Source organism: Danio aesculapii, chromosome 11, assembly GCF_903798145.1.
Source record: "Danio aesculapii chromosome 11, fDanAes4.1, whole genome shotgun sequence".
Classification (NCBI taxonomy): Eukaryota; Metazoa; Chordata; class Actinopteri; order Cypriniformes; family Danionidae; genus Danio; species Danio aesculapii.
In genome coordinates this window covers 38,187,789-38,212,688 of record NC_079445.1, presented here as the reverse complement: position 1 = coordinate 38,212,688, position 24,900 = coordinate 38,187,789, and the positions used below count along the sequence as shown (strand labels likewise).

General features: G+C 34.3%; 1 protein-coding gene across 1 annotated transcript in view; it reads left to right on the top strand.

The window, feature by feature from the left end:
• The window catches only part of bsnb (bassoon (presynaptic cytomatrix protein) b), a 208,633-nt gene that overhangs the window by 20,778 nt on the left and 162,955 nt on the right, over positions 1 to 24,900 (top strand). The window contains exon 2 of the mRNA XM_056467786.1: positions 18,463 to 18,835. Coding sequence (XP_056323761.1) covers positions 18,463 to 18,835 — 373 coding nt within the window. The remainder of the gene's footprint in view (positions 1 to 18,462; positions 18,836 to 24,900) is intronic.

The window sequence follows — 24,900 nt, the reverse complement described above, 5'->3', positions numbered from 1 at the left end:
TATCATTACTCCAGTCTTTAGAGCAGGATCCCTTAGAAATCGTTCTAATATGCAAATTTTCTGCTAAAAAAAACATTAATTTCAATATTAATATATTATATTGTAATATATTACGTACAATATATAAAACACTCACTGGCCACTTTATTAGGTACACCCGTCCAACTGCTCGTTAATGCAAATTTCTGATCAGCTAATCACATGGCAGCAACTCAACACATTTAGGCATGTAGACATCAGTGGTGTAGTCGGGGCTATATGCACGTATACTCAGTATGCCTACTTTTTTCCACTAGCTGTTTGGGTATTCTGACCTCTGAGGATTAATAATTGCGTATACCCTCGGTATACTCACTTGTGTTGCTGTTTAGACTTCCCTAATTTACGTGTATTCGCATCCCCTTTAACTGTATACCAAATGTTTTTTAACTCTCATCTTTGTTTTTCGAAGTCAACTGAATGATATCTCGCTGAAACGTTCAGGTAAAATTATAATACAGCATAAGCGGGTTGGGTGGGTAATAGTACACCACTTTTTTTTTTAGGACTACACCACTGGTAGACATGGTCAAGACGATCTGCTGCAGTTCAAAGTGAGCATCAGAGAAAGGTGATTTAAGTGACTTTGAACGTGGCATGGTTGTTGGTGCCAGACGGGCTGGTCTGAGTGTTTCAGAAACTGCTGATCTACTAGGATTTTCACACACAACCATCTCTAGGGTTTATAGAGTGGTCCGAAAAAGAGAAAATATCCAGTGAGCGGCAGTTCTGTGGGCGCAAATGCCTGTTGATGTCCGAGGAGAATGGCCAGACTGGTTCGAGCTGATAGAAAGGCAACAGTAACTCAAATAACCGTAAATGAACCTTTTACCAAAAAGTTCTTCAAAACATCTTACAAAATCATAATTACATAGTGTGATTGTTTTCATAATTTAAAGAAACGTTTCCCACAATAAAGAGGCTTTTGTGGGATTAAAAGATTCCACAGATGTTAAAAGCTTGTTTGGGAACAGTCAATGCCAATAAAGAATTTTATTTTAAAAAGTTTACTATCAATATAGTGTTAAATATATCTATATAGTAGTCTAGTGTCGTCCAAAATAAAGACGAAGGTCTCTTTTACATGAGCATTCAAAACCTGAATGACATTAGAGCTCTTCAGTTTCAGATCAGTATCAGATCTTGACCAATAAAATGCTCTTTAGTATATGAAATGTCCCACCCACCGCAATACGTTATCAGTCATTTAACCGACAGTCACATGTAGCTGAGCGTTCATGAACACTTGCAAATATAAGAATATAATAAACCTTATACGACACAAACTCCAGTGTGCATTTGTGCATCCTAAAAATGTAATTAATAATCCTCTTAGTCACTGACATTCTCTTCAGCAGGTATGGTTTTAAAAACTCTAATGACGGACAGCTGCTTCTCACTCAGGGCTGTTTATGCTAATGAGGGAGTGATTGTCACTAATGGGCAAGGCTTTTCCCCTCTTGTGACACTTACAATGGGAGAATGTCAATCAAAGTGTTTCTGCAGACTGTTTTTATGAAGTGTGATTATAAAAAAATAGAAATTATACAGTTTTACCATTAGAGGCTGGTTATATTCGCACACTATTAACACACAACTATGTTTAAACCCCTTATAAAAGTAACTTTTGCATAATAGGCCCTCTTTAAATCTCTCTCTTTTTATTTTTTATGAATGCATTTTTTTGTCCCATAACTGGCTGCTATGTATAGCATATCAGGACTGCTTTAATATTCAGGATGTGAGAAGTTTGCCAGTTTTAAAAATTTAGTTGCGTCTGTGCTGTGACTTTGAAGATGGACGTTACAGTAAGCTTGGTTTAGCATTGAGTGTTTTTAGCCTCTGGCTGTTCTGTTTACGCTTTAATTCACTTTCTGTTGAATGAGGTTGTGGCGAGCTTTCTCTCTGCAGACCGGGCCTGGGGATTTCAGTAGCGATAAATTCAGTGCATATTGATATTAGCAATATCTCAGAGTGCACCGGGTGCGTCGTTCTTGTATTAATAAAGTTCTCTATAGAGATGGCGAAATGCCCTCAGCTGAAAGCTATCAACCTTGTGATCATAAAGCATTTTAAGATTGTGTCAGTGAGTTTATTTCTGTGGCAGAAAATACATTTGTATATGTTGTATTCCAGTCTAGACATTTAGATTAAATAGACTTGGGCTAAAGTTTCCTGGATCATATGTTTTGCTCTTCATTTTTTCAATATACCTTCAGTATAAAGGTTAGGTATCTTGTGTCTCTCTCTTATTCTCTCTCTGTGTGTGTGTGTATGTAAGTGCTTTTGTGATGTGTCAGGACACAAATGTGTATAACGTCATTGGAATGACACAGACATTACAAGAAGGTGATGAATTATGAGGACATTGCTGATATCATTATTTCTCAAAAGGCTTTATAATCATACAGAATGCATTTCTCCCCCAGAAACTTAAACTGGACAGTTTTCTGTGAGGGTTGGGTTTAGGGATAGGCTCGGGGTATTGATAAGGTTAGTTCTAGTAGTTGACCATATTAAGTCTCATTCACATTACAAGCGACCATTCATTTTAACAGAGGGTGAGGGACTTCCGGCGACCTCCGTCTACGTGAGCGACATAGACCATTGGCAACCAGGTGGGCGTGTCGAGTAACGTGACAAAGTTGAGAATCCTTCAACTTTATACAAATGAAGAGCGACTTTGAGCGACAGCCAATAGGAGCACCAGTATAGTTCACCTGATCCTCTCTAAGCTCGCTCAGAGGCCGGTTGTATTCTCTCTGCTGTAGACCTATACAGACCTGCGTTTGCAGCAGATCACCACCCAGAGTAACAGGCAGCTACAAAGTCACTGCTAGTGTGAATAAAGCATTAGACATGTTGAGAAAATATACAGTACGTCTATAGAAGAGTACTTATAGAAAGTAGATTTGAATGAATTAAAATTAAAATGACACATAATAATATTAATATTAGCGCACCCTCTTATTTAATTGCACTTTTATCAAGGATAAACGAGCAATGTTGTTACAAAACTAGGCAAAGTCTACTGGATTTTACATCATGTACATCATGCCTATCCCTAAACCCAACTAACCCAGCCCCCTAAACCCAACCCTCACAGAAAACTGTCCAGTTTAAGTTTCTGGGGGAGAAATGCATTCTGTATGATTATAAAGCCTTTTGAGAAATGATGATATCAGCAACGTCCTCATAATTCATCACCTTCTTGTAATGTCTGTGTCATTCCAATGACGTTATACACATTTGTGTATCTCATTTGTAAGTCGCTTTGGATAAAAGCGTCTGCTAAATGTAAATGTAATTTTAAAACTGCGTATGGTCATCTGTCTTTTAAATATTCTGGGGCATTGCTACTGAATAAACTGCCTGTGGATATTAAAAGTGTTCTAAATGTGGTTAGTTTTAGTTTGAAGTCTAAAAGGTGGCTCTTAATCAGAATAGTATGTTGATGGATTTTTATAGTATGTTGGTTAATGGTTATTTGTGATTACAAATGCAACAAAATAAACAAAAATACAATGTAGTGTCACTACATAATCTGTAGACTACAATGGAAACAAGTTCAGTTTTTAAAATTTCATTGTGTCTACCCTTGACGAATTAAACGTATACACTTATTTGTCAAATAAAAATAAAGTAAAATACTCATTGTACAGTATAAAAACAATGGAAACCCTCAATGAAACGTCCCCACTCTCAACCCACAAAAACAAACCTCAGTGTGTGTGTCTGTGTGTATTTGTTTTTTGTCTATTTTAAATATGATACGTCTGCCAAATAATAGCTTTTAAAACTGTTTCTTTTTCCTGAAATATCAACATTTTAATGTAAAAATATAAACTATTAACATACATAATAGAAATATACATAAATACAGACATGATAAAGAGAAACAAAAGTACTAAAGGAGCCAAGCCACCAAACCCTTCTTCAATAATTGAAGACGAACAATAAATTCACAGGGATAATATTATTGTATTCTTGGAAATTCCTTTGCAGTAATAAAACTAATTATTGCAAAATACAACATCTAGTTCAGTGCTGATACCATGTGAACAAGCCAAGTAGACAAAAACAGTTTAAAACACGAGGAAGAACCATAGATTTTGCATTAAAACTGTATATTCTGGGCTTTTAAATGCATTCAGATGTTTTGTTTTTGCTTGGGAAACTTAGGTTGTATAGGCTCCTCCCTCTTCTGTTCAGCAGCTCATTTGCATTTAAAGAGACACAAAGCAACTTGTTTTTACTTCCACCCAAATGAGCACATTTGAAGTGTTTTAAATAAAGGATTTAAGGTATTTTAAGAGGACTTTAAAAAGATGTTCTGGGATCCCTTTAGTTTCTTAATTTAGACAAACCTTTTAAAATTGCTAATATTTAATGGCCCAAGGCTTAATTGTTATGACTGAAAGGTAGTCAAGTTTTAGCAATTGTCACTCCGATGGTAAATATAAGGGTGAAGCTGACATTTCAATTCAAAATGAATCACACATGTATCCTGTTTTCTTTCAGTAATCTGATGCTTTTCGATTGGTCTATACTTGTATTTCACTACATATCGACCTGTGGTAATAAAAAGCCTTTTAAACATGGAACAGATTACATGTCACCTTGAAATATGCTGAAAGATCATTTTTGTGCTGATGGTTATAGTGTATTGAAAAAAAAAAAAGGTTTTAAAATGTGAACATTATTATATTTAAAATTTTTTTTTTTTAATATAAATATTTTAAAATGTTTTATTTAATTAAAAACCGATAATATAAAAAATAATGTAGTTATTTTTTTATTTATTCATTTTAATTATTTTTATTTTAACTTTTTAAACAAGATATAGGTTTTTCATTTATATTTAAAAAAAATTATAACATTTAAAATATTTTTTTTTATATTTTAAAATTATATATCTGATTTAAAACAGAAAATATAAAAATAATGTAGTTATTTATGTATAATTTTTTTTTATAATTATTTTTAGGGGTTTTTCACCTTTATGATAGGACAGTAGAGATTTCAGACAGGAAAGCATTGGGAGCAGAGAGAGGGGAAAGATCGGCAAAGGACCTCAAGCCAGGAATTGAACTCGGGTCGCCGTGAGCATGTCGGTGCTATATGTCGGCACACAAAACCAGTAGGCTATTGGCGTCGACATTTATTTATAAATGTTAATAATTATTAAATTTATAATTCTTATTTATAAATAAATAATACATTTTATTTTTATTTAATTGGATTTGAACCTTTAAACAATGTATAGATGTTTCATTTGTAATAAAATACCTTGATTATGATTGAGGGTGGCACGGTGGATCAGTGGTTATCATTGTCGCCTCAGACTAAGATGGTCTTTGTTCTTCCATTGTTGACGTGGGTTTCCTCAAGGTGCTCTGGTTTCCCTCACAGTCCAAAGACATGCGGTATAGGTCAATTGGATGAAATAAATGGGCTGTAGTGTATGAGTGTGTGTGAATGTGAGAGTGCATGGGTGTTTCCCAGTACTGGGTTGTGGCTGGAAGGGCCTCCGCAGCGTAAAACATATCCTGTAATAGTTGGTGGTTCATTCCGCTGTGGCGACCCCTGAAAAATAAGGGACTAAGCCCAAGGAAAATGAATGATTAAGAATGTGCATAACTATGTGTTAATTGATATTATATTGGAGAAAGTGCATTATTTTTTCTCTCAGAAATTGCTAGTAAGTTTCAGAAATAGTTACGTAGAAATTGCAAGTGAAATTTATTAAAAAATCAATCACATCAATCTGAAATGAGTACTCAACCATACAAAAAGATATATGAAAAGCTGGCAACTCAGGCTCCAAATATGTCAAATTTATTTATTTAAAAAGGCTATCGCAATTGTGATGCCTCCTTTTTATCCATTTTCAAGTGACATTTCTTAAACAATCCTTGTTTTATTTACAACTTAGAATTATTACAATAATTATTTTACAACTTAAAACCCTCCAATGCAGTTTTTCCACCTGAGCCGCAGTCGATATAGCCTGTAAATTGAAAGTTGTGAGGGAACTTTAGATCCCCAGTTGGATAGAGATTAAATTTCTTTGCAGAATACAAAGCTGACACTGAAATAATGAACTTCTCTCCCACTTTGGCACGTCTCGGTTGATTCGCACTCTGGTAATGGCTTTAGATCAAGCCGGATGGGAAAGGCGGCCTTTTTTTTTTTGCTGCTGAAGTTTCACTTGAAGTTTTAGGGCCGCAAATAATGAGGGACCAGGTGCTGGAAATATTTCTGGACAGGCAACAGAGTGAGCCAAGCGCTGCCACACACACAAACACACACACACGCGCACACACTTACTTGTCTCAGCCTGACTCACTGTTACTGTGAAACCTGCTATTTTAGCTCCTGCACACTTTTTTTCTCCTCTCTGCTCTGAATCTGACAGAGGAAGTGTAAGCTTTTGAAGTTCTTGTGTGTGCGTTTGAGGCTCTCTGTGTACCCGCGTGTTAGTCGAGTCTCTTGGGACACTTTTATGACCATAGAAAAGCCTGGAGTCCATTTAATTGCTGGCTAATCCCAGCACTAATTTGAGAAAAAAAGCAAAGCATTACTGTTGTCGACATGGGATAAACGACTGCAGAATAATCAATAAATATTATAGACAAAACAGACCCTCTAGGATTTCATAAGTATGTGATTGTTAATTTTAACACAAAATCAAGAAAATGTCTCAATGTTGTGACGTGCTCAATTTTTACAAATGTGTTGCAGATTTCTTGCTTATTTTGGACAGTTAGGACACTCTTCAAATCGCCACCATGCTATAGCATGCCATCTGTATAATTTTGCATTCAAAAACATTAAAGCCCACTGTAAAAAAAGAAATCTGTTAATTAAAAGTCTCCATATTTAGTGATTCACAAGTCTTTTCCATTTTCTTATGGTTGTGAATTGCATTAAGGCGGTGTTTCTCAACCATGTTCCTGGAGGACCACCATCTCTGCCTATTTTCCATGTCTCCTTAACCAAATACATCAGATTCAGATCATCAACCCATAAGTGGAGACCGAAAGACCTGAAATGTGTGTGAAGGACAAAGGAGACACCCAAGACATGGGCTGCATCTGAAATCGTATACTTCTATACTATATAGTATGCAAAAAACAGTACGCGAGCTGAGTAGTATATCCATATTCATAGAATTTGAAAAACAGGATGCGAGAAGTACTCAGATGACCTAATACTTCCTGTGATATTCTGAAGTGCGCATCCGATACAAACTACATTATCCCATGATGCACCGCGAGAGAATTCATGAATGGGAGTGAAGTGATGCAACGGACTCGGTAGGTCATGTAATATAGTATGAGTTCTATTCATGTACTCACATTCAATTCTGTATAGAACGTACTTCCTAACTGCCGAGTAGTACATTTAAACTCAAATGCAGCACCTACTGAGTAGTAGGTGATTTCGGATGCAGCCAAGCATTGTTGGCGGTCCTCTTGGAATGTGGTTGAGAAACACTGCATTATGGGATGTTCATCTCCGCTCTGCCGACTTTTGAAAATTCACCTCTACAGTTTAACAAAGTGACTTATTTGACATTCTAATAGTTTAAGATAATAAAATGTATAAGAAATAATAAATAGAGAAATAAGTCAGATAACAGAAAATGTGCTGGCAGTTTATTACATGGTTTTGTAGCATAATAAACAACACCCAGACAATATATCACTTCAAACTATTAAAAATATTCAGAAAAGTCGCTTTTTCAAACTTTTCAAGGTTAAAGGTTGTTGGAAGAAAGATAAAGTCCCATAATGCAATTCAAAAGCATGAATAAATGTGGAAAAATAAAAACATAAATCACAAAATACGGAAAACCGCTAATTTACAGACTTTTCTTTTACTGTGGATTTGGAAATGTGCATGTCCAGCCTGATTTCATGAGGAAACATAGTTCTTTTATTTGTCAGTTTAGTGGCTAATTCGTACGAGTTTAGTCTACAACAGGGGTCTCAAACTCAATTTACCTGGGTGTAGGTGTAGGTGAGGCTGGGCTGCATCAGGTTTTCCACAAGAAAACCTTTATTTATTTATTTATTTATTTATTTATTTATTTATTTATTTTACACAAAATAAGATGAAAAAATGAACAAATTAAAAATTAATAACAAAATAAATCAATCAGTAATAAATAATAATAGTGAAAATAATAATAATAATAATAATAATAATAATAATAATAATAATAAAAATAATAATCATTAGATTTACTTTTTTCCGCTGTGCTCTTCTTGCAACACTGTGTTGTCATTTCTTTTAACTACTTTTACAGCATATAGAAATATATGTAATGTTCATTGTGTGAGGCAGTTAATTGTTTTGAAAATTAAAGTAGATTGAACATAAATCAATTAAGTTGTTCCAAAACCCCCCCCCCCCAAGAATTGTGTTGATTCAGTTAATTTTAAATATGTAATTTTAACAAGTAGCAAAAATTATTTGTTTGAGTGCACAAATAACATTGTGACCCTATAATTGGTCCGGGTTACCGGGGACGCTTATTGCCGATGGACAGGTGTTGATATGTCCCTGAAGACAACTACATTAGGCTGCATGGAGTTCCTTTTCTTTTATCCCGCCACATCACTTTGATTTCTTTTGTCAGAGAGAGAGATAGACCTCACATCAACTCTCCAAGTGCCATTTCAGTTCACTTCCAAGTGAAAAATAGTTATTAAATTACTCACTCTGTTTAATCTTCAAGAAGCCACAGTTAGCTCTTCCATCATGCTGTAAATGAATGTCCGCGTGTGCCCAATTGAAATGAGGAAGAAAACACTCCATGGCAACGCTGCTGTAACTTTCATTGAGAAATGTTTCTCTGCCTGCACCAAGCCCAGCTGATGTCCCGCTCCCGAGAGCCATATACCCCACCATGATTGGTAGTTTCATTCAGCTTCGCACACAACACTGTAAAGTGCCATACGTATCAAACTCGCAGGCCGCACTAACATTAAACTTTCAAATTAAGGCGGGGGCCACAAACTATCGTCTCGCGGGCTGCAACTGGTCCCCCCCACCCCTGGTCTGCAATTTTTAAAAGGAAGCGAGACACCATATCCCACCTCAAACCCAATCGTCAAAGCAGGATTGTACGAATGAGATTGTATAAATTCATACCAATTAGTTACTAAATCAAAAAGTTACGTATTGTAGTGAGATATCGCTGGCTCGTCCGGTGTGCACAACCTCGAGTTGTCAATACACGCTTGTTCAATGTGTGTTACGTGTCGTGACGTTATCGCAACAAGCATTCAAAGCTTGTTTGCTAATTGCTAATTTGCATATTCACGGCTGCAAAATCACACATGCGTCAACACACTTGGGCTTGTGTAGTTGGGTTTGGTTTGATTGGGTTTGTTAGAGGATGCGCCATTATGCAATGAGACCCCTTATAATAACTATTCCAGTGGTTCCGAATTCCACTCCTCGGGCAACGCCTCCCATGGCACACTTTTGGTTGTCTCTCTCACAAGGATTAGTTCATGGATCTCTCTGTTGATGAGCTAATGATCTGAATCAGGTGTGTTAAATAAGGAGGATCGGAATTGGGAACCACTGAACTATTCTAGCCTATATAACATTGAATATAATGCAAGACGGAATCTGATAAAGACAAATGTCTGACAGGGACACACTCTCTCCTCAAACTCTCAGACACTTTCTTATCAACACTACATGTTTTGGAAAAACATTGTGCAATTCTTTCTTAGTGTGCTCCATAGAGGTGAGTGGGCTTGGCAAACCTGTAGTTTACACTTGCTTATCCTCTCCACATGCACCAGACACCTACATATAAACACTCCATACTTGTCGGGGGAACAGCAGATCGTTTGTATTTGTTTTGCTTGCACCACCTAAAGCACATTTACAGCATAATGAATGATCTGTCGTATTTTGAGCTGAACTTACATATATGTCTATAGAGAGAAAGCTAAGAGAGCATTCTATATGCTGGCTAATCCCAGCACCAGCCTGTAGAAGAAAGGAGAAAATCATTACTGCTGTTGACATGTGATAAACGGCCACTGCACAAACCCCCTCATGCCTCTATAGACGACCACTCGGAGACTTTAAAAAGGAAGAAAAAAAACATTGGGCTATGAAAGGATTCACCAGACAATTAAGTGAGAGTTAGAAAGCAAGCAGCTAAAAATGCAGCTCTGAGGCTTAATTGAAAGGGATGAAAATACGTGAGCCGTTTGGGTCAAGAAAAATGCTAGAATGTTCCTTTCTTGCTTTATTTTCTGTTTTTGCTGTCCAAATTTAATGAGTCTGGATTCTAGCATGTGCAAAACTCTCTGTGACATCACATCGCTTTAAGTAGAATATTTTTTTAACAGTTAATCTAAGTGTAAATTCTGTTGTTCATTAAACTGATTACATATGATATAAATATAAATTACAAATAAAAACAAATACAAACAAAAAAGGAAATTTATATTTATTTTATTATAGCTATAATCAATTGAATTTAATTCTTATTAAGTGAACAACAAAAATTAAATTGTAATAATTTTAAAATGCAAAAAAACAAAAAAGAAAGGAAATGTATAATTATTTTAGAATATTTATAATAAATTTAATAAAAATAAAATTTGATGAACAACAGAATTAAAATTATTAATTTAATAAAATTTATAAAAATTATAATAAAATACAAATAAATGAGATTTTTTTTGCATTAAAAATGTAAAAATTGCATTAATTTAGAATTTAAATTCTATTGTTCACCTCATTTTTTTTTTTAAAGTGCTTTTTAGGGATTTTTCACCTTTAATTTGGACAGGAAAGTGGAGATTACAGACAGGAAATTATTGGGAGCAGAGAAAGGGTCGGCAAAGGACCTCGAGCCGGGAATTGAACTCGGGTCGTCGTGAGCACTATTGTGCTATGTCGGCGCACTTAACCACTGGGCTATTGGCGCTGACTTTGTTCACCTCATTTTATTTTATTAAATGATATTGATTATAAATATAATAAAAATAAAATGTTTAAATTAATAGAAATGAGGCGAACAACAGAATTAAAATTTGTAATAATTTTTAAAATGCAAAAAAAAAAGGAAATTTATTTGTTTTATTATATTTATAATCTATTTAATTTAGTGAACAGAATTTAAACTCATGAAAATCCTAACAAAAAAACTAATTTATATGTATTTTATTATATTTATAATAAATTTGATGAAATTAATAATTTTAATTCTTTTATCAAATTTTATTTACTTTTATTCAATTTATTATGAATATACTAAAATAAATATTAATTTCCTTTTTTGTTTGTATTTTTTGCATTTTAAAACATTTATTACAATTTAATTTCTGTTGTTCACCTAATAAAAATGTAATTAAATTGATTATAAACAGAAATAAATATTAATTTCCTTTTTTGTTTGTATTTATTTGCATTTTTGTAAATTAATTCAATTTTAAATTCTATTGTTTACCAAAGTAAATTTAATTGATTATAAATATAATAAAAATAATTTTTTTTGGGCGACGCGGTGGCGCAGTGGGTAGCACGTTCGCCTCACAGCAAGGTCGTGTTTGCGTGGGTTTCCTCCATAAGACACGTGGTACAGGTGAATTGGATATGCTAAAAATTGACCGTAGTGTATGAGTTTGTGTGTGAATGAGTAAAACATATGCAGGATAAGTTGGCGGTTCATTCCGCTGTAGCAACCCCAGATTAATAAAGGGACTAAGCCGAAAAGAAAATGAATAAATGAATGAATTTTCTTTAGTTTGTATTTTTTTTTTCATTAAAATTAACATTTTAAATTATATTGTTAACCTCAGGTTATGTTACTAAATTAAATTGATCAGAAATATAATAAAATAAATATAAATTTTCTTTTTATTTGTATTTTTTGCATTTAAAAAAAAATATTATTTTAATTGTTGCTCACCAAATTAAATTTTATTTCATTAAATTGATTATAAATATAATAAATGTAAATTCTTTTTTTTTTTTCATTTTTAAAAATTGATTTCAATTAGAATTCAATTGTTCACCTTATTATTATTTGATTAAATTTTGCTTAATTTAATTTAATTTATTATACATAATTAAAAAATATCTTATTTTTAATCATTTGCATTTTTATAAATAATAAAAATTAATTCTGTTGTTCACCAAATTAAATTAAATTGATTTATAAATGTAAAATAAAAATGTTTTTTGTTTGTATTTTTTCCATTAAAAATAATTCCAATTATAATTCTATTGTTCAACTGATTTTATTTTATTAAATTAAATTGATTATAAATGTAATAAAATAAATATACAGTTGAAGTCAGAATTATTTCTTTTTTAAATATTTCCCAAATGATGTTTAACAGAGCAAGGAAATTTCCACAGTATGTCTGATAATATTTTTTTCTTCTGGAGAAAGTCTTATTTGTTTTATTTCAACTAGAATAAATGCAGTTTTTAATTTTAATAAACATTTTAAGGACAAAATTTTTAGCCCCTTCAAGCTATATTTTTTTCAATAGTCTACAGAACAAACCATCGTTATACAATAAATTGCCAAATTACTCTTACCTGCCTAGTTAACCTAATTAACCTAGTTAAGCCTTTAAATGTCACTTTAGTGTCTTGAAAATAAAATAAATCAAATTAAACAGAAATTGGGGAAAAAAATAAACAGAGGAGCTAATAATTGACTTCAACTATACATTTTTTGTATTTAAAAAAATGTATCAAATTAAATTCTGTTGTTCAACAATTTTTATTTTATTTTACTAAATAAAATTTAGTAAAATTTAATTGAACTGAATTTATCATAAATAAAACATTAATTATTTTTTAAAATTTATATAAATAAAAAAATATTTGTATTTATATATTTGTGTTATTTGCATTTTTATGAATTAATTAATTTAAATTTATGTTGTTCACCAAAATTTCCATTCTGTTCTGTTCTATTAAATAAAATTAAGGGGTTTGATGCCTACATTTTACCCAACATATTACACCCTAAAAATTACACTTACATTTTGCTAGTAGCTTCTAGTGTACCTGCATAAAACAAATAACTAACACTAAACTCGTTACTTTTAATATGTGTTATAATGTGAGTTCAGGCCACTGCTAGTTGTCATTGAATATTCTAATAACTGCGGAAATGAAAAGCTACATAATGACAGCTAAGTAAAACAAACTAAATCACATTATTCATATGTAAATGCAATCATGAATAAAACATTTATGCATCAATAAAATTTCTTTGAGTTACATTCAGCTTCATGAACAGCATTTTAAAAGATCTTTGAACAGGACATGCATTTAGCTTCTCTTTCTGATGATATTGTCTTATAAAGGCTTTTGGATGAGGTCAGCTCTGAGATTTACATAATGTTTATTGATCCCGGTTTAAAAAGCAGATCTTTTGAGTGAAACGACAATAAATAGCTCATTAGAGAACATCGATTAAATGCTGAAGTGTGTTTACAGCTCTTCTGCCTTTACAGTTTTAAACGAAAAGTGCTCATGAACAGATTTGTAGCATGACAGATTTTTCAGACTTTCTTGTGCTGGAATGAGTGTTTGTGTTTGCAGCTCCATTAATGCTCACGCTGAAAGGATTTCCTGAATGAAGTGTTCATTCACCTGTGAGGCTCCTTCACGCTCAGTTTCCACATCATGCCATTCAGACGTTTTGCTTGCTATTGGCGGATTATTCCTCAGATTTTTTTTTAATCTTGATCTTTCACATTTGTAAATACATATTGTGTTTTAATTTCTAACATAACTGGATGTTATAAATAGTAAACATTTTAAAGTGTTTTGTGTGTGTCGATTGATATATTATTTTTTTTTAAATTATGCTGTACAATGATTATATTGTAGTTTTACTTGAGATTTAGTGGCTTTAAAAATCTCTAATTGCATATATAACAAAATTGGTTTTATTTTTGATTTTTAATACAATTATATTCTGTGAAATATCTGATATACTGACAAATTTTATTTTACTTAATTTTATTTTTGATTTTATTTATATATATATATATGTGTATATGTATATGTATATATATATATGTATATATATATATATGTATATGCATATATATGTATATGTGTATATATATGTATATGTGTATATATATGTATATGCATATATATGTATATGTATATATATATGTATATGTGTATATATATGTATGTGTATATATATGTATATGTATATATATGTATATGTATATATATGTATATGTATGTATGTATGTAATATTTATTTTATTACTAGAATTGTAGTATGCACATAGCCTTTTTTTCCATTTAAAATCTAATTTAATAACACTTTTATTGTTTATTTATAGTTTACATAAAAGTGCATTACAATTGTAATGTCTTCCACTGTTTCATTTTATTTTATTAGTAGGATTTTAGTATGTGCACAACCTTTTTTGCATTTAATCAATTTAAAATTATTTCAATTTGAATTTTGTTGTCTACCAGTATTTAATTGTATTTTTCATTAAATTCATTATTTTATTTTATTTTATCACTAGGATTGTAGTATGTGCATAGCCTGTTGACGGTCGCCAGAATCATGCTTAGTTTGGGGGGTGGGTTGATGGTCGCCGAAATCACATAAATGGGGGGGAGCACTATGTTCCAATATGGCAACAATGATGGTGTCTAACATCCCGATGGACAATGGCATTGTCATCGTAGGTGGCAATTAATACATTTCATTGAATAAATTCATCACTTATTTACTATTTGTAGCCTACCGTTTCAACTATCTTACCCGCATGGTCTTTGTTTTACCCATAACCAAATCATAAATAAATAAAGTTACACACAAATGGCGAGGGATCTGTATCGTTATAATGACGTCGACAAACTTGGTTGGTAAAAAAAGGTCCACAACCAACAGGAACCAACCAACAGTATCTGAGGTTTTCACTAAAATTATTAAATCACACACACTGTGAAATTGTGCAGTTTCTGAGTTTCTAAGTAGTTGGGGCATTGTAAATACTCGCGCTCGCCTCGCCAAAATAAGCTACCGCAACATAGCGCATATGAGATAAATGACATCTGTACATAACCAGTTATGATTAGTGCTAAACGATACCAAATTGTCCGCATCTGCATCGCGGTGCACTGAAGAAACAATTAATTTTGACACCCCTAGTATACATGTATGCATAGCCTTTTTTTTTTTTACATTTAAATGATGAATTTAAATTTAATTTTTGACAACTATTTTATTTTATTGCTGGGATTCTAGTATGTGCATAGACTGTTTTGCATTAAAGTATCATTTAAATCAAATTTTTGTTGTGTACCACTGTTTAATTAATTTTATTTTATTACTAGGAATCTAGTATGTACATAGCCTTTTTTGCATTCAAAAAATCATTTAAATTAAAATTTTGTCGTCTACCACTATTTTTATTTTGTTTCATTTTATTGTTTATTATTAGGATTATATTATATGCATAGCCTGTTTTGTGTTTATAGAATACTTTTTATTTAGTTTTCTATCACTATATTTTATTTTATTTTACCACTAGGAATCTAGTATGTGCATAGCCTTCTTTTGCATAAAATTTCTTTATTTAAATGTTGTCGTCTTCCTCTTATTTATTTATTTGATCTGTTTATTTAGTTAATCTTTTATTTTATTTAGGATTAATGGTTTTGAAAATCTTTGACAAAGTATCATCAATAGCAGTGATGCTCTCAGGCACCTCAATAATTTATTCATAAACACAGTTTGCTTGTTTATTTGTTCATCCAATCCATTTATATAGCCATTGTTTAGTCACTTTGCCTCTAAGCAGCTTCTGTTCTGTGTCAGAGTTCATGAACGAGCATTTCAGACGAGTGAATGTGAGGAGGATTCTCCTTTCGCCTCTTCTTCTGACCACAGAGAACGTTTTCCCATTCATTAGGAGAGCCAGTGTCAATACATCTGTTTCCACCCCCAGAATTTGCCCTGCTGTATTGATTTATCTCTCTATTTCTATTCAAATGACTGCGGCCCAAAGCGCTTTAAACCTCCTCCTGTGATTCCCCTGAGCAGACAGATTCAACAGTATTCAGCTAACAGTGATTTCACCCTCCCTGCTTTCACTCACACAACACTAGGACTGTCGCAACATGACATTTGGCTAACAATGATTTCTTTTGAGAATTGAGATTATGGCCATTCATTGTCTGTTTTGAGGCTTTGGCAATTAGTTGCGTTTTGAATTTTTTTTTGATTAATTGTGTTTTTGGCAAATAATTCTCTTCTTTGAGTCTTTGAAAATGTTATTGTCTGTTTTGTGACTTGCCAATTAAGTGTTTTCTTTGAGTCTTTGGGGATTTATTGTCTTCTTTGAGTTTTTGGTAATAAATTGTCTTTGAGTCTTTGGCGATTAATTGTCATCTTTGAGTTTTTGGCGATTAATTGTCTGAGTCTTTGGCAATTAATTGTCATCTTTGAGTCTTTGGCAATTAATTGTTATCTTTGAGTCTTCGACGATTAATTGTCTTTTAAGGAATTTGCTAATTGTCTTAGTCTTTGGCGATTAATTGTCATCTTTGAGTCTTTGGCGATTAATTGTCATCTTTGAGTTTTTGCGATTAATTGTCTGAGTCTTTGGCAATTAATTGTCATCTTTGAGTCTTTGAGGATTAATTGTCTGTTAAGGAATTTGCTAATTGTTGTCTTTGTGTGTTTGGCGATTAATTATCTTTGAGTCTGTGGCTATTGATTGTCTGAGTCTTTGGTGATTTAATTGTCTGAGTCTTTGGCAATTGATTGTTGTCTTTGAGTCTTTGGCGATTGATTGTCTTAGTCTTTGGCAATTGATTTTCATCTTTGAATCTTTGCTGATTAATTGTCGTCTTTGAGTCTTTGGCAATTGATTGTCGTTTAAAAAGTTTTTGTCGCTTGATTGTCATCTTTTGAGTCTTTGGCGGTTAATTGTCTTTGGCAATTGATTGTCATCTTTGTGTGTTTGGCGATTATTTGTTGTCTTTGAGTCTGTGACGATTGATTGTCTTTTTTTAGTTTTTGGCAATTGATTGTCTGCTCTGAGTCTTTGGTGATTAATTGTCTTTTTTTAGTTTTTGGCAATAGATTGTCTGCTCTGAGTCTTTGACAATTAATGGTCTTCTTTGAGTCTGGTGATATTGTTTGTTTGGGAATTTGCTGATTAATTGTAGTCTTTGGTGTTTAATTGACTTTTTGAGTCTTTGCCGGTTAACTGTCTTTGAGTTTTTGGCGATTGATTTTCTGCTCTGAGTCTTTGGCAGTTAATTGTTGTCTTTTAGTCTTTCATGATTAATTGTCCGTTTAGGGATTTGTCCATTAATTGTCTTTGAGTCTTTGCCAATTAATTGTCTGTTTAGGGCTTTGGTGACTGGTTTTCTTTTTTGAGTCTTTGGTGATTAATTAGGATTTAGGGATTATTTTTGATTATTAATTGTCTTTGAGTCTTTGTCGATTAATTGTATCTTTAGGGCTTTGGTGACTGGTTTTCTTCTTTTGAGTCTTTGGTGATTAATTAGGATTTAGGGATTATTTTTGATTATTAATTGTCTTTGAGTCTTTGTCGATTAATTGTATCTTTAGGGCTTTGGTGACTGGTTTTCTTCTTTTGAGTCTTTGGTGATTAACTGTGATTTAGGGATTATTTTTGATTATTAATTGCTTTTGAGTCTTTGTCGATTAATTGTCTCTTTAGGGCTTTGGTGACTGGTTTTCTTCTTTTGAGTCTTTGGTGATTAACTGTGATTTAGGGATTATTTTTGATTATTAATTGCTTTTGAGTCTTTGTCGATTAATTGTCTCTTTAGGGCTTTGGTGACTGGTTTTCTTCTTTGAGTCTTTAGTGATTAATTGTGATTTAGAGATTATTTTTGATAATAATTGCCTTTGAGTCTTTGTCGGTGAATTGAATTGCATGTTTAGGGATTTGATTATTAATTGCCTTTTTAGTCTTTGTTAATTAACTGTCATTTAGAGTCTTTGCCCATCAATTGTGTTTGTGCCTTCCTCGATTAACTGTGGCAAGTAATGATCTGTAATGGGGCTTTGCCGATTAATTGTTTTCTTTGAGACTTTGAATATAAATGTTCTGTTTATGGTTTTGCCGATTAATTAAGCAACACACACACACACACACACACACACACACACACACACACACACACACACACACACACACACACTATTATACTTTGTCCTTCATTGGGTACATTTGCTACTGTAAAGCTACATTCACTATGTAGCAATGTCTCTTAGTAGAGAGATGTACAAATGCAATTCACACATTCAGCCTTCCCACTGGTTCATCTTGCAATCTTACCAATAAAGTGGGTCACATGTTAGATCTAACACTAATGTCTTTTTCTCCCCTCCCACAGTATCCAAGGCAAACCGAATCAGACAGACCCTAGCATGGGACCCAAACCTGGAGGTCCGCCCGGTGCGGGACCCGGCCCTGGAGCTCCAACACAGCCTCAGGGTCCCGGTCAGAATCAAGCTGCACGGAAGAACCTGCAGGTGGATGTGAGCAGCAGCAAAGGTGGGCCAGTCTCTCCCGGAAGCAGCGCTCCCACATCCCCCTATTCTCTACCCCAGATCGCACCCATGCCCAGCAGCAAGCTCTGTCCAGTGTGCAAGACTGCAGATTTGACAGGCACAACAGACGGCCAGCCAAACTGCAATAAATGCACACAGTGCCGCTCCATGGTGTGCAACCAATGCGGATTCAACCCCAACCCTCACCTCACTGAGGTAAGCAGATCACCATGTGTTCACTCAGAGATTTACGTTGTATACTGTATGGAATACTTTTAATGCAAAGGTGTTCAAACTCGGTCCTGCTGGGTTGCTCTCCTGGAGATTTTAGCTCCAACCTTAATCAAACACATCTGAACCAGCTAATCAAGCTCTTACAGGATATACTAGAAACTTCCTGGCAGCTGTGTTGAAGCAAGTTGGAGCTAATGTCAGCAGGACACCAGCCCTCCAGGACTGAGTTTGGACACCCCTGATTTAATGCATACTTGCTAAATAGAAGTCAGCGTGATAGGAGATTTTCCTTGTTGCAATGTATATTCGAGTGAAAAGGTTTTGAAGCGAGAAAAAATTTAAGGCAGGACTACATTTTGTCTGTTTGGAGTTGTTTTGATGGTTTGATGGTTGTGGTTTGCTATTGGTCAGTTTCATGTTATTGACAGTTTGTCTTGCTGTTTTGCCAGTAAACACCAATCAGAGAGTTTATTTTGCTTTTAATTATACATTGAGACATGAATTATTATATTTATAATATTACAAAGTGACATAAGACCATAATTCATTATTATTATTATTATTATTATTATTATTATTATTATTATTATTATTATTATTATTATTATTTTTATTATTATTATTAATCAAATGGAAGTTTGCAGTAGTTGATCTGCCAAAATGCTATCCATTAGCATAATAGCTTTGAAAACACAGTCCCTCCCCTTACGTCCAAAGCCACGCATCCTTATATCACGAACGCAAACCTTAAAGATGACAGTACACAACCCACTAGATCATGTCATTCACCAGTTAAAAAACTTCATAGTACTTTATAACACTACAATGCCGAACAAAAACTATATTATATCTAGCACGTTTTCAGTTGTGTAGCAAGCAAAACTTGTCATAATGTGCTATATTTTATGCATGCAAGGATCTCACTCTCTCATGCACTTTGTTCTAAAGCCACTACTGTGTGCTTAGTGCTTGGCCAGTTGTGTGCAGGAATTACACTTATTACTAAGCCATACTTGCATGCTATTTCAGACCGTATATTTGAAGTAGCACGGTAAACAATATAGGGAGCGCATCACAGGTTGCCATTGTTCAAAAATGAACCAATGTGAATATAAAACTTCACCTCAGTAATGCAGGCTATGTGGAATAACGCTATTTACTGATGATTTGTTGTTAAACTAAATAAAAATCTACATTATTGATGCTGTAAAAGGTCCCTTATAAACCTGAAAATAGTCACATCAATCTATTGCCGGAAGATTTCAGTGGCTGAACAACACTTCCGTACATATAACCCATTCGTAAAACAACACAACCTACATAAGCTTTGTGTAACTAAAATAGTATTAAAACACAACATTACCTGTCTAAAAGAAATACTTTAGCCATGGTGTCATCCTTTCTCCAGTGTGCAAAAGTAACTCCAATATTGATTCAGGAATTTAAAAAGTTTTGATTGAGCATTTGTTTTTACTGCTCTCTCTCTCTCTCGTGTGCACGTGAACCCGGCATGTGTGCACGTGCAAACGGCGGATCTGCATGAACGAGGTGCGCAGATGTACAAATCTACATTTGCTGACAGACAGTTTGGGCTAATTATCAGAATTATGGGAATTATCAGCACAACAACTTTTATTGGATGAACATTTCTTAGTTTTATGCCTCACTCAGAATATAAAAATACATCTAAATACATTTAGATCATTTACTTTAATCATTCATTCATTCATTCATTTTCTTTTCGGCTTAGTCCCTTTATTGATCTGGGCCACAGCGGAATGAACCGCCAGCTTATCCAGCATTTGTTTTATGCAGCGGATGCCCTTCCAGCTGCAACCCATCACTGGGAAACACATACACACTTATTCACACACACATACACTACGGACAATTCAGCCTACCCAATTCACTTGTACTGCATGTCTTTGGGCTGTGGGGGAAACCGGAGCAGCCGGAGGAAACCCACGCAAATGCAGGGAGAACATGCAAACTCCACACAGAAACGCCAACTGACCCAGCCGAGGCTCGAACCAGCGACCTTCTTGTTGTGAGGCGACAGCACTACCTACTGCGCCACTGCAACAAAAAATGTTTCTAAAGACAATCACATACTGCACCTTTAACACCTTTCTTCAAAAAAAAATTTTAATAAATAAAAAAAATGTAAGTAAATTGACTAAGTTTCAAATAACTTGAACATGAAAATGAAGTGTCAAAACATTGATTACATTTACATGGACACCAGTAATCGAATTATTTGCCTTAATCTGAATAAGACAATAATATGATTAAGGTGTTTACATGAGTTACTTTTTGAATGTTCCTTTCATGATCCTGTTTAACATGTTATAGCACATTAGACGATTAACATCATTGCGTCACCGCGCTATCCACATTTCCTCCAGAGTTTAATGTAATTTCGGATGTTTTATTTTTACTTTGTAGATTTTAACTGCAGTTTGGGACTTGCACTTTCATTCTGGAACATTTCATGCATGCCCACTGTGACAAACGAGATATTGGATGCAACTATGAACTGTTGTAAGTGTAGTTTTAATGGAGTTTCATACCGCATGCTGAATAGGAGAAAAACAAAACAAAACGCAGTGAAAAGTTCTACATGATGTCAATAGTTTGATTAAGGTGTTTACATGTGTGTAATGCACTTGAGTAATGCGACTAAAATCAGCATACTCCACGTGTCTTAATTTGATTTCTGTTTAGTTCGATTATAACCTTAATCTGCTTAAATTAATCAAAAATTGCTGTTTACATGGTAGACTCTTAATCAGAGTATTGTCTTAAACATATTAAAATCGGATTATTGGTGTCCATGTAAACGTACTCATTGATGAAAATGTCAGTAGCTATTTTTCCATCCAAAAATGCGAATTAACTTTATGCGCAAAACTGGATTATCCAGCCTGATCTCACGAGAAAACGTAAGTATTTTACGTTTTGTCAGTTCAGTAGCTAATTCATACGAATTCGTACGAGTTCAGTCGTACGAAATTGTACGATTTTACAAAGGAGGCGTGGCACCTAACCCCACCCCTAAACCTAACCGTCATTGGGGGATGAGCAAATCGTACTAAATTGTACGAATTAGATCGTAGGAATTAGCCACTAAATCAAAAAGTTACGAATTGCCGTGAGATTGTGTTGGATTATCGCATAAAAGACGTGCGAATAAAGCAGCGTTTTCATCCAACGAGTCAAAGCTAACAAAATTTGTCACTTCCTGATTAACTGATGCCAAATATCAACAGTAAAAACAGAATTTGCTGCAGTAGGAGAAGCTGGTATTTGAAGGTGTTAGACGCGGAGCACAAACGATTTTGATTCTGGAGGTCATTAATAATACAATAACACTAATACTAAAATGTTTAAGGCGTTTCAGAATGACCAAAACAACATTTCAGATGTTTTACAATGTGCTCAGCCTGCTGGTTTGTCCATTTACACACATTTTCATCACATGATCTCTTATAACAAAATCACATGATGTTTTTAATGCGCATACTGTAATTTGTTCAGTAAAAGTGTTTCTATCGTAGCTTATGTGCATTTTATCGAATAAAAAGTTGATCCTACTCTGTTGTGCATTTTCAAAATTGCCGCCATTGCACCTTGCCGTTTCCATCAACCGATTTTTATTTTTTTATGCGCAAATCCAAAATGCACATAAAAATAGGTGGATGGAAACGTAGCTAGTGTAATTTTCATAGCCTATGTAAAAAAGCTTGTTTATTTATGCAAAATTTCTTGCTATAAAATGGATAAAATCTTATTTTTTTTGGTTTGTTGTGTAATTAATTAGCATTTTTATGTCATTAAAGAATACTTGTAAACATAAATTTTTTAAATATATAAACTACTTGTCAACTGAATGACATTTTAATGGGTGTCTTCTGTAAATGAATGTTGAAAATGCATGATGGTCATTTATTGTTTGCTTAGACATAAATCTGTATTAAATGCATTGTTTTGATGCTTCAATTCCCCTGAGAGAACTATTCCAGTCTGAACGCTCACCATCAGAAAGCAAACATGTGATATAATAACAGCAAAAGTGAGAGAACATTGCAGTCCAACTGGTGATTTATTTCAACTCGAGTTAGATTTCTGGAGGAGAGAAAGAGACGTGTTAAACAAAAAGCTCTGGAACAAGCTAATGAATCCTACGCTCGGTCTCGGCCTCCATCTGGCACAAACCCAGGACACACAACCTGGAACTGCTCAGAAGAGAGTCCTTCGGGCCCATGCGAATGTGTGCATGCGTGTAGGAAGCGGTGCAGAGACGGAGCCAATGTTCGGAGCTTTGTGTGTGGGAGAGCGAGAGGGCGACGCTGAGCCTGAGATTGTTTCAGAGCATTGCAGGATCTTGCGCTCGAAGGTGCAAATGGCTGCTGGTGCTCGAAATCCTGCAAGTGTTGATTAGGAGATGGACAGTAGGCTTGGGTGATATAGACTTAGGCTGAGTTCACACTGCATGATTTTCATAGACATCAGATGGCTGTTTTTGAGCGTAGCGTTCAGTTGCTGCTGTGTTTATATTGCATGATGCAGTTTTGACTGGAGGATACACATGCACGACTATAAAACAATCGTCGACAACTCTGTCTGGCTCAGAAACACACGTGAGAAGAGATACGATCACTCAAGATCACATGCAAGACTAAAAATGGTATTTGTAATACACTACCTGACAAAAGTCTTGTCGCCTATCCAAGTTTTAGGAACAACAAATAATAGCTTGACTTCTAGTTGATCATTTGGTATCAGAAGAGGCTTATTTGAAAGGTAAAGGCCTCAAGATTACGCTTATTTTACCAAAATAAAACAAAATCATGCCTTGATTTTTAATGATTTCATTATGACAGTAAGGTCTGACTTTGCTTAGACAAAAGTCTTGTCACTTTACAGAAATAATGTCCAGTATAGAATATTAAGTCATGCTGCAGTGGAAAAAGAATGAATATTGTGTATGACAAGCTCAATAATATTCATATCTGGTGATTAGGCTGGCCAATCCTGGAGCACCTTGTCCTTCTTTGCTTTCAGGAACTTTGATGTAGAGGCTGAAGTATGAGAAGGAGCGCTATCCTGCTGAAGAATTTGCCTTCTCCTGTGGTTTGTAATGTAATGGGCAGAACAAATGTCTTGATTCCTCAGGCTGTTGATGTATCCATCCACTCTACAGATCTCTTGCACGCCCCCTTACTGAATGTAACCCAAACCATCATTTTTCCTTCACCAAACTTGACTGATTTCTATGAGAATCTTGGGTCCATGCGAGTTCCAATAGGTCTTCTGCAGTATTGTGATGATTGGGATGCAGTTCAACAGACGATTCATCAGAAAAATCTACCTTCTGCCACTTTTCCAAATGATCAACTAGAAGTCAGGTTATTATTTTTTACACTTACAACTGGGAACGACAACAAGACTTTTGTCAGGTAGAGTATATTTTATACAATCTGGCATTCAAAAGAAAGCCCCGCCCTCTAATCAATATTCAGTTTCAGTTGGAAGCACATCAACATACTGAAGTGAACATCTCAGCAACTTCGTCAACAATGACTTCAAGGTATTTTTTTGGGGGGGATATTTGGCATTTCATCACTGGTTTCTTATGCAATACTTCAATTAGTGCATTAACACATGATGATGGAAACGCAGCTGTACACATGCAAAACTGACATTTCTTCATCATATTATACAGCCTTTACCAAACTACTTCCAGATTCTACAGGCAGAATCCAGGGTGGAGTTTGTATCGTTATCGTGAGACAACTGAGTCTGATTTTTATTGTTGGGAGAATTTTTTCTGGTAAATCATAATCTGTAAGATATCATCCTTCTGTAATGAGTAGGGGAACGAGAGGAGGGGATGCTGAAGGCTCATGGTCACAGAAGATCAGTGTACAAGGGGCTCTAAAGTGATTTTCGGGTATCTGCTCTCAGGGGTCTGAGCTCCAACAAAGCTATTAAAAGGCAAAATGCCAAAAAAGGCCCCCAGTCAGTAGCAGAGAGCAATTTCTGAA